At 32.9% G+C, this 11,732-nt stretch overlaps 1 protein-coding gene and 2 long non-coding RNA genes across 3 annotated transcripts; 1 reads left to right on the top strand and 2 right to left on the bottom strand.

The window, feature by feature from the left end:
- Positions 1–1,564: 1,564 nt before the first annotated feature.
- Positions 1,565–3,770, bottom strand: LOC146927503 (peroxidase 17-like). The gene is made up of 3 exons (XM_085700744.1): positions 3,433–3,770; positions 2,979–3,170; positions 1,565–2,342 (listed from the first exon to the last, which is right to left on the bottom strand). Exons 1-3 carry the CDS (start codon positions 3,649–3,651, stop codon positions 1,791–1,793), a joined length of 963 nt encoding a protein of 320 aa, XP_085556870.1. The 5' UTR covers positions 3,652–3,770; the 3' UTR covers positions 1,565–1,790.
- A 97-nt stretch (positions 3,771–3,867) lies between these two features.
- LOC146927502 (uncharacterized) lies at positions 3,868–5,644 on the top strand. The gene is made up of 3 exons (XR_015005693.1): positions 3,868–4,041; positions 5,125–5,158; positions 5,247–5,644. It is a non-coding gene; the product is annotated as an uncharacterized LOC146927502 (long non-coding RNA).
- Positions 5,645–7,980: 2,336 nt separating this feature from the next.
- On the bottom strand, positions 7,981–10,417 carry LOC146927501 (uncharacterized). Its single transcript, XR_015005692.1, has 3 exons — positions 10,232–10,417; positions 9,986–10,098; positions 7,981–9,881 (listed from the first exon to the last, which is right to left on the bottom strand). It is a non-coding gene; the product is annotated as an uncharacterized LOC146927501 (long non-coding RNA).
- Between the last annotated feature and the right edge of the window lie 1,315 nt (positions 10,418–11,732).

Here is an 11,732-nt window from a genome sequence, read left to right as displayed (position 1 = left end):
TTGTTTATATATATGTGGGATCAGTGGGAGTGTGTACACAACATTATATATTATGAGCTCAAATGAGAAATCTCACTCTTGTTTATATATATGTGAGATCAAGAGAAATGTGTACACAATATTATTTTCGTTATCGCCATATACTCTTGTGCACACTATAAAATATGGCATAGCTTAAGAGACTTTAAACTTTAGTCTCATTATATTATATTGAGATATATATTAAAATTCTATCAATCTCAATGAGCATCATAATTGGATACTTAAGTCAATTTTGTTGGAATATGCACAATAACTTCTTGGCATGCAAATATACATTGTGCTTCTGTTTTACCAACATTCCACATTTTTTGAGGCCATAAATAGTAAGTACAATGTATAATATCAATACTCCTATCGAGTATGATATTGTGTTCTTGTGGTACTTATAATTTGAGATAATCATAAATGTTCTTTTGTTATTGACATTCTAGTGGCCACATTAATCCACATCTTTTTTTTTTAAACTAAGTGTCTATGTTAATCCAATTTGGGGATTATTGAATTTCCTATTTTGCTTTTATGGATTTTCATAGTCACATTTTTTTTATAAAACTTGGATTAATTGAATGTCGTAGAACATTTATCGATTTTGACTAATGTAATTACTCTCTCTTTATAGGCTATCCCTATAAGTAATTACTATTCTTATACATATGGGGATATATGACTTTTATGGAATTGAAAACTCATTGGCAGAACCACTAACCACAGACTTATATATACGAGTATTGTAACTCATAATGATTTGATTAAGTCTATGATATTTTGGGTTAGTGTGAGTTTGTTATAGTATTTTTTTAAAATGCTTGGGCCATTCTTTAATGACACATTCTTTTTAATTCAAATGTGTCACTATAAATTCATTTGTTTGAAAAGTGAGTCTTTGACCATACATATAAAGCTAACTTCACTCTAGAATGATTAGTGATTTGACCATACATATAATTTTAAAATTAATTCTTTATGACAAGTGAAATATTATATTCTTTTAGTAATTGAGTATTGTCATCCAAGTGGGAGATTGTTGGATTAATTATTTAATTAATCAATTTTGGATTGACAATAATCAATTATTATAAGTTAATCTTATAATATAAATTATGGTCTATTGTGTTAAACACTCATTATATGATGAATTTGAGTGATTGGGCTATTGTTACTAAATGGACCGTGATGGGTTGAACCATTTAGATAAGCCCAATGAGAGGTCCCTGCCCTCAGTCGTTTAGCTATTTAAACGCCATCACATTAGACCGTTAATTATTCTGAACAACATTGTGAAAACCTAAAGCTAGACGGAATGAGGGTAGTCATCCATTTCATGCTTGTCGGCGGTTATCCTTCATCAACCTAATATAAAGGTACACAATTCTTCTTCCTTCTTTATTATTGATAATATGCTATAACTTGTATCTATTGATCTTTGGCTAAACACTAAAACTTTTATCAATATTTAGACTTTTTCTATTAGATAAGGAATAATGAAAAGAAAGCTATTTGGAAGCATGACAACTACAAAAAATTTGAAAGATTGTATATCTTATTAACTGGGATGAGAAGTTTCATATACTAAAATCCGCAATGACGCGATACATTGAATTCGTCATAGATTTCTTTCACGAATTGAAAATTAGAACAGCGTCTTATTAATCCGGAGTCTTTGAATAAAAGCATGTAATTTATACTGATTGATCACTATTCTTTATCTTGTCTTCAGACAGGATATGAGCAGGACGAGCATTGACAACTCAGCAATTCTTCCTAACTTGACCAGGCTTATCAGACTGCAAGTCACCCAATTTCAACATTCCTTCAACAAATGCTTTGAAAAACTCACTTTGATCTTCGCTAAACAAACTCACAAACCCTTTTGTTTGTGGAAAAGTGAAAAGTGTTTGATCCGAGTTGAGAAATCCCCTTCCACCAACCAAGTCCTTGAAATATTGGTTATCGAAAATCACAGGAGTTGCATCAAGGTTTCCTGTCTTGTTTTGATCAACATCTCGAGGACATAGCTTGTCAAGTTCTTCCCTAAATACAGGATCAATTGCAGGGTCAGGCTTTCCGCTACCGGATTGATTGTATAGCCGAAACATGATTGAAAAACAACGAGCTTTGCCCATAGAGTGTGATCCTGAGAGTGCTACAAGGTCTTTAACACTGAGCTTGTATTTTTGGAAGAGATTAATGAGAGCAGTGGCATTAGATCTTGGACTTGGCATGATATTACTGGAGTTATCTTGACTTGCTGTTAAGCTGTCCAATCTTCCTAATCTCACTTCCCAATTAGGTCCTCCTGTCTGCAATGAAAGGGAAATAAAAATAGGGAATTTGAATATGCAGTCTCAGCAAGGATCTGGATCTCATTAATTTGAGATCGGATGGCTCAGATTACACAATAACAAAATAAGATTTAAAAGACGCAGTCCTTAAATTCGAGATCAAACTGTTGAGAATAAAAACTATATGCGACACAATTTTTGCACCAAATCTATTTTCTTCTCGATAATGTGTCTAATTTATATGGACAATATTGGAAAAGGGAAAAATAATTCAACAAAAAAAGATAGCTACAAATTAGATCAATATGGTAAACATTTTAGCATTGGAGAAACACACAAAAGATTGGTGATAATTTTGAAAACCTAAAATAGATTTATTTTATCACTTTCTGTGATAAAATAAATAATCTCAACTGTCAAACTAATAAATCAAATTTTTTTTTGCAATACTAATAAATCAATTGTAAATATTATGTGCACATACAATAAAAAATTAAAATACTAATTATTGATTTTCTAGAAGAGTCATATTTATTTTTTTTAAATAATGAAGAGTAAATAAACAAACAATAAAAAAGAGTCAAATTCATTAGTAAATTTTTTTTTCCTTTTCATAAATCATAAAATTATTGTAAGATATAGAGAAATACAAACCAGTGCTACAGCATCTCTAGAAGCCATGATTATGATATCAGCACAAGAAACAACACCAGGACAAGCCTTCTCTAAAGCCTCCGTAACCTCATCAACAACTTCAAATGATCTGAGTGAATTTATATTTGAAAGAGCCAATTTCTCTCCAAGCATAGTTGGTGTATCATCAAGCAACACAGAACCATCACACCCCTGCACAAATTAAACAACTCATTCAGCCAAAGAAAAATCATTTTATAAATAAAAATAAATATATTTTAATTCCTATCATTATTTTATTTAAAAAATAATAATAGGGCGCTTTACATATTTTATTTTAAATCTTTGACCAAAAAATTTTATTGCAATTATGTGACAAAATATTTGTAGAGATTAAAGAGATATATAAATCTAAAAAATAACTGATTGAAAACATAGAATTTTGATTGTAAGAAAGAGTAAAGATAGAACATACATTAACAAAGCAATCATGAAATTGAAATCTCATAACTGATGCAACACTTCTTGGTTCTTTTTTAAGAGCATTTCTCATAACATCTCTGACAATTGTTTCAGCTTGTGGACATGTTTTTGAGTAATACCCAGGTCGAAGATCCGCTGATGTTACTATGATTATGTTTATGATGAAGATCAGAAACATAAACATGGTACTTTTAGTTTTGTTTTGAACCATGTTTGTGTTAGTGGAAAGAAGAGACAGGTAAACTACAAAATTTGTAGATTTTGTTCCTTCCCACTTTGATTCAGTGGATATTTATAATGGTAGAATTTCAGTGGATATTTATAAGGAAAATGATTCATGTACACCCTTTTTCTATACCACTTTGTGTACACCCCTTATGTGGCAGGGATATTTTAGATATTTCACCATTTTCTCTTCCATTGTCCTCTTCTTCTTTCTCTCTCTAAACCCACAACAGATCTCTCTCACCACCATCTGCAACAAAGAAAACGAGATCCAAACCTCTCTCACCACCATCGCCGCCACACTCTAAAGCCGAAGAAAACGAGATCCAAACCTCTCAACGCACATATCCATCAGCTTCTCCCTCTTCACAAACCAGTATGATTTCTTCAGTTTAATTTTGCAGTGTTTTCTTCAGGATTGAAAATCCTAATATTCTCAATTATGTTCTTGTTTGAGATTTACCTCATTGTCATTGTTTTTTCGTTTTCTGTGAGATTCATTTAGAATCAGTGTTTTTTCGTTTCCTTTGAGAACACAATTTGGGATTCACTGTTGTTTATATATGACTACACATGTTGATATGTGTTTGTGAGAAGATTGAATTGTAAATTTGTAATTTGATTTCTAATTTTGAAAGAATCACATTGGTGCAGAATCCCTTTGATTTCTAATAACTTCAATTTTGTTTGTGTTTGATTCTTCCATTTTTTTGATATTTCTTTTGTTGTTTGGTTAGTGCATGACAATCTTTGTGTGTCAATACCATGTCCCATTTTTAGTTTCAAATAGATGTATAATGTTTTTAAAATCTTTGTAGCTATTGTCGGATTGCTTCATTTTAGCTCCTTGTCTATATGATATTTGCTACATATAGTTTTAGAGGCTCTTATTATGTTGATGCTCACACTTGATGGGAATTGCATATGTGTTTGGGATGGTAATTTGTGTTGGTTAAGTGAATCTATTTTAAGTTAGTTTGTCTGAAACATGTTATACATAGAAGAACATTCATTTATCATTGTATTATTGTTAGTAAAAAATCATAAGTTTTCCCCAAATTATTTAGTCTGTCTTTGGTTGTTCCTCTAAATGATATCACGTAGAGAGTTAGTGTCAAACTCTTAATCAAAAGAATTGTGGTCACACTTTTATTAAAAAATGGTCAAGTGCTAAAAAATTGAAGAAAAAAATGTGGTTACATCTTTATTAAAATATGGTTAAGTGCAGATAATTTTTTGTTAGTATGCCTATCATGACATACATAGGAAAACATTAACTTGTCACTATATTATCTCTAGAACGATCTTTAGTTTTTGTGAAAAATGTGTGATTATAACATGTGTTTGTATTTTAGTTATAAGATGGATTTTTTCATATAGTTCAGGTAAACAAGTGGGGGCTGATCTTGGTATTTTGGATAATATTGTTGTATGTATGACCCTGTTTTAAGAGTTGTAGGTGTTAGTGATTTGATGATGCAAGGGATATCGATGTAAGTACTCTTTAACTAATTACAATTAATGTTTATGTAATTGTTCGTCTCTTATGTTTTTAATGCATAATCGATGTTTATTTTTTAGGCAAAGATAAGAAATCATGTGCTGCACAGATGGGCTGGTTGAAATTAACAAAGATTTGTCCGCTGCACATAAGAGCAATATTATGGAGTCGCCGTTCCGATATCTATTGAACATGAAGACCCCCATAAAAATGAATGGAAATGTGTTGAGGAAATTATGACCTAGTTGGGATGCAAGGAGCTTTGGTTTCTTAATTGCATAATTTTTCTGTTGTTAGGTTGATCCACTTAAAGATAACTAATTTTAAACGTAGGAAAAATTAATGACTACGCCATAGTGGCAAAATTGTGGTTACATTGTTCATTTCTATAGTTATATGTAATTTTCTTCTGTAAACAATATCAATTTATCAGTGAGATATTAAATATTACTACCTTCCATGTTACTTAAGCTCTAAATTGGAGTAGTTTTCTTTTGTCATGTTGGTACGCTTATAGACAATGTTAGATAATTTATCACTTGTAGTATAAAAAAGGTGTCACCTTCCATGTTGCTTGGACTCTGAATTGCAGTTGTTTTCTGTTCTAACGTCGATACACTTATAGATGACCAATTTTGAAAACAGGAAGAAAAATATGGTTACGCCTTCGAAACATAGTGGTTATATTGTTCAAGTTTTTGGTTATCTTTATTTTTCCGATGAATTTTTAAGATAATTTATCAGTGAACAATAAAAATTTATCACCTTCCATGTTGTTTGGTCTTTGAATTTGAGTAGTTTTTGGAATTGCAGTAGTTTTCTTTTAATATGTGTAAACAATATCTATTCGAGCCAATTTGTCATTGAGATATACAAAGTTAGCACTATTTAGGTTTTCAAAGTGTTCATCTTTACGCACGCAAACCTCTGATAAAATCAAAGACGCATTTTAGACTCCAAGAAACATTATGGTTACACCTTTGATATCACCTCATAACAGTACAAGATACATAAAAGGGGAACACTCGTGATATTTCTCTGATAAGTTTAGAGAAATCTCAAAAATTGTAAGGATTTTTCAAAAATTTGATAGAGTTGGAAAACTAACCAAATTCTAAATCTGTTTAACCACGTTTTATCAAAGGAGTAACTGCAATTTTTGAGTGTCCAAATTATCATTGATCGTAACAGATGGATATCATTTCACCTCTCAGTCATGGTCATCAATAGAGATTCACTAATGTGCCCGAATGTACTCCTTCCACAAAAATGACGTGGAGAAATAGACGAGCATGAAAATAAAAAGGTATTATCGCGCCTAAAGACGGACAAGTTCTAATTTATGAAAAAATAGTGGTCACATATTTGTAAAGATGTGGTCATATAGACCATATATTTGGCTAGTTTATATTTCCCAGATGTAAATAATTTCGTTTTAGGCGAATCGAACGCATAATCTCATTTGATCACTGCACTAAAAGCATTTCCAACCATAAATAACATGTTTTACAATCGGCAAGTTTATCACGCCTAAGGACGGACAAGTTCTAATTTATGAAAAAATAGTGGTCACGTATTTTTAAAAATGTGGTCATACAGACCATATATTTGGCTAGTTTATATTTCCCAGATGTAAATAATTTCGTTTTAGGCGAATCGAATGCATAATCTCATTTGATCACTGCACTAAAAGCATTTCCAACCATAAATAACATGTTTTACAATCGGCAAGTTTATCACGCCTAAGGACGGACAAGTTCTAATTTATGAAAAAATAGTGGTCACGCATGTGTAAAAATATGGTCATACATACCATATATTTGGCTATAAAAAATGTAGTCAAAACCCATATAAACCTTGTCAAATTAAAAAAAAAAAAACTCGGTCTCTGCAACACGTTCTCTCCTCCACAGGTCCCCTTTCCTCTCAAATCAAAGAAAGATTTTTCACGAAGATGCAAGTTTTAAACTTAGCCTAATTCTATATGTTGAATAAGCTAGACCCATAGTTTCAAATAGAAGTTGCAATGACATATGTGATTGTGGCTAAAGCAACTGCAAATGCAACATTGTAAGTTGTAATTGGAGTTATCTAGAGTTGTCGTATATACCTTTTTACCGTAAATATAATTCACAAAGACTCACCTTCAAACTCTCCCTAATTAACCCTTAAAAATGTTTATATCAGACAACCCATTACAACGAACTAAGTTACATGGTTGAGTACATCATTATGAACACCAAAAATTGCATTGGTTTTCTGTTGTGAGCTGACAAACTTATAAACGACCAATTTTAAACTCTGGAAAAAAACATGGTTACACGTTTGTAAAATTGTGGTTATATGCTTCAAATATTTGGTTATATGTAGTTTTTCTATTAAGACAGTATAATTTTAAGACAATTTTTCACTGAAATATCAAATGAGATAGAGATTCTATGTTTCTTGGACTCTTAATTGCATTACTTTTCTGTTGTGAGGCTAATAAACTTATAAACAACCAATTTCAAACACGGGAAAAAAACATGGTTATGCCTTTGTGAAAGTGTGGTTATACCCTTCAACAATTTGGTTGTATGTAGTTTTGTTCTGAAAACAATATCTTTTAAAATCAATTTATCACTAAAATAACAAAAGTGATAGATATTATATGTTTCTTGGATTCTTAATTGTCTTAGTTTTCTATTGTGAGGTTAGCAAACATAGAGACAACCAATTTTAAATACACGAAAAAAAACATGGTTACGCCTTTGTAAAATTGCGGTTACAAGCTTTAGATATTTGGTTATATATAATTTTCCAGTGAAAACAATATCATTTTAAGACAATTTATCACTAAAATATCAAAAGTGATACAATGTGGTGAAAATAATATCATTTTAAGGAAATTTAAGGCAATATATGTTTCTGAGTTTAAGCTATTTACTCATATTGTACAAATAAAATAGAATAGCAGCAAATAAAACAATTACAATGCAAAATAACATTGATATTTACATTGTTCATACTTTATACGGTTAGAAGTAATTGTGGCATTGTAAATTGTAACAATATCGTCGACTTGCATATCATGGCAGAGAATCATGATGACAGAGAATCATGATGACTTTGCCCTTCGATTGCGAGTTTGGACAGCCGGCAGCAGCGATTGTAAGGGAAATAAAGTGTGCGCAAGGGAACCATGGTAAGAGCCTTGTGCTCTGCCAGCTATATCTACTTGCATAACTGTTCTACCTTTTTTTTGAAACGGCGAATATCATTAAACCCGAACTCTCGCAAGATGCAAAGAGACGGAAAACAAAAGAATACAAAGATGCCGCCTATAAGCTTAACATCACCCAAAAAAACCATAAGAACCATGACTGCCGAAACCAAAGCACTAAACAATGGCTTAAGCTATGACTCTGAAATCTAATTCAAGCCATCAAAATTCAGTCCCATAGCTATACCACTAGCTGCCCCACCAAAAGAACTATCAAACAACCCCCAAGGAAAGGTGCAAAGCATTGGAACCACAACCCAAACTACCAAACAACAGCAGCAAGCGCTGCTGGACTGTCATTACAGCAGGCTAGCAGCTCTGTCACAGCAAAACAACAAACCGCACAGCAGGAACAAAAGACAACAGAAATGTTGCCGCAGCTCCTTAGCGCACCAAGCACTCCCGAGGGCTCCAACTCCACTCATAAAACATACAAAGTAGGAACTGTAGTTCTACCAAGGATCCACCTCCAAGACATCACCTTCACCTCCTCCACCAAATCTACCCACGAAATAATCGCATTTTTAAAAATGGTCTCCTTCCACGCTTTCCAAATCACCCAAATTACTACCTCCCAAATCATACGCAAACCTCTCCGAACCTTTTTATGCATAGGACCACCACTCTAACACTCCCAATGTATAAACAAATTTGGCGGCATAACGAAATTCAAATCAAGCCACAACATCAAATTCAACCAAACATTCCTCGCCATATCACAATGAAGGAATAGATGCGATACATTCTCCAGCAACTCCCCACACCAAACACAATTATTACCAATATTAAGCGTTAAACAATTCCGTTTTTCCAAGTTAATTCGAGCCGGGATACGGTCTAAAAGAGCTTTCCAAACAAAGGCAATCACCTTGGATGGTGCCCCGGTCTTCCAAATTTGACGGAACACCCTCCTCTCCCCTTCCGGACGAAGGACCTCCAAAACCTCCCTCTCTACCAACTTATCGTACATCGATTTTACCGAAAAGGAATGATCCTCCTCCAAACTGTTCTACCTGTTCTACATAGATAAATAGCATAACTGTTCTACCTGCAAACTATTATCTCATGAAAATTATATAGCGCATCACTCCATAAACACACATGTCTTTGAGATAATTAGAAACTATACCAAGTTATAACAAGCAACATTACGACATATAAACATATCATGCTTCATAGGCTATTATAGAGTAGATAAATAACGAGGATTTTGCTTACAATCTCTTTTTAACTAATCAATATAATCATGTAATTAACTAGTAGTACTGCTACTATTAAAAGATAAAGCAGATAAACCAGATCAATATTTGCAATTCACTTAACATGTAAACACAATTTCCCTCAATGAAATCGAAATTAAACCATCCGTACAAACATAGAAAATACTTTTGTGAATCAATCAACATGAGCAACCAACCAAGAAGAAGAGCCACTTGTTTATCAACAACTATTCCTACAAAAAAAACTGCAACAGTTCAGATCCAACACAAAATCTAGCAGAAGAAAGATCCAAATACACATCAATCTTACAACAATAAGCTTCTAACTCTTACAAACCTTTCTCTTTGAAAACACCCAAGGTTTTATATCAACTTTACATAAACACTGATTTGATGAATCATCAGTTCCAACACTAAAACCTTGACCCAACAAACCCATACTCCATTGAACTGCATTTTAACCAAAACAAGATTGAAATAAAAACTCAAATGACCCTCGATGTAAACAATCATGTGGAAAATAACGTTAAATGAATACAATCAGACCAGATGTTAGAAGAGGCAAAAACAAGAAATAACTCACCTTCAACGGTGAAGCAACATCGAATGAGAGGAAATGGAGCGGGATGAAGGAAAAGAGAAGAGAGGGATGAAGGAAAAAGGAAAAGAGAGACAATTAGTGGAGTGTGGGGCCCACATTGCCACATGTCATTTTTTTATGTGGGTGTAGGAGTGGTATTGCCACCTATGGTGGTATACCTATCAGGACTCTATATATTTATAATGGTAGAAGAAGAAAAAGAGAGTGAGTGGCTCGTAACTTTATGGCATATAGTAATAAAAAAATATTTGAGGGGTAATGGAATATAATAATTTTGTTGACTAAAATGTGTCATAATAATGGCTAATTTTCTTAGTCAAAATATAATAATATATAATTGATTACTCCCTATGTTTCTTTTTAGTTTTCCTTCTAAGGTTACTTGTATCTACCAATTAAATCAATAAATTATTTCTTTTGATATACTAAGTGTTGGAACAAAATGTGTTTAACAATGAACCTTAAAGAGTTTTGATCATAACAAGGTATTAAAAATTGTAAATTGGACTAGCTAATATTTGTTCAAGTGTACATGACCATAATTAAAAAGTTACATCATTTATTGGTTCTGAATGAGCAAATAAAGAGCAAAAAGGATCAACAAAATTGAAGCTTAGACGCTCCTGAAGGCAATCTGCTCCTGAAGAGAATAAGCGCTCCTGAAGTAAAGCCGCTCCTGAAGTTAGTAAAGTGCTCCTGAAGAATAGTGCTCCTGAAGACAAGAGGTCCAGAAGCTGCGTTATCAGAAGCTGCATCATCAGAAGCTGCGTTATCAGAAGCTGCCTCATCAGAAGCCATTTCACCAGAAGCTGAAGATCAACTGAATTTGAGAAATTCAAGGATTCAAGAGCTGTGTCATGGATCGAAATTCATCAAAGGACAACAAAAGATCAGTGGAATTTTGCAACGGTCATTTCAAAGATGTTTGAAGACATGTGCTTGCAATTTTGGATGAAAGCGTTGACATTGTACTTTGTACGAACTGTACAACCACCTTCTCCACTACTCTGTTTTGTGTCCACGCTACAAGATAAGAAAACAGCTCCAGAATACGGCTTTGCCTGCATAGATGTTCCTTTGAATAAGGAATGGATTTTAAATTGGTTCTTCATAGGACAACAACCAAATCAGGCAAAAGATCATTGGTGAAAGATCAAGCTTCAACAACGACTTTTTGATGTACTGGCAATTTCACAACGTCTCTTTCACACCTCTATATAAAGGAGTGAAGACTTAAAGATTTGGCAATGCTGAACGAAAGACTCACAACATTTTTATAAGTGTCAAACCTCTGCTGAAATTGTTCTGCATTCACTTAGAATTTCTGTGTCTTAAAGTCATATCTTAGAAATTCTTAAGTCATTGAGTCTGTATCTGATTTGTATTGTGAGCACCTCTGATTGTATATCAAGTGTTCAACCATAAACAATTTTCTGTGTAATTTTGTTTAATTAGAAGTCTCTTGCAGTTGTGCTTGAGCAGG

This window comes from Medicago sativa, chromosome 4 (genome assembly GCF_051527215.1).
Source record: "Medicago sativa cultivar Bolivia chromosome 4, Bolivia_mono, whole genome shotgun sequence".
Taxonomy (NCBI): Eukaryota; Viridiplantae; Streptophyta; class Magnoliopsida; order Fabales; family Fabaceae; genus Medicago; species Medicago sativa.
The sequence above is the reverse complement of the archived record's forward strand: the minus strand, read 5'-3'. Positions and strand labels throughout refer to the sequence as shown.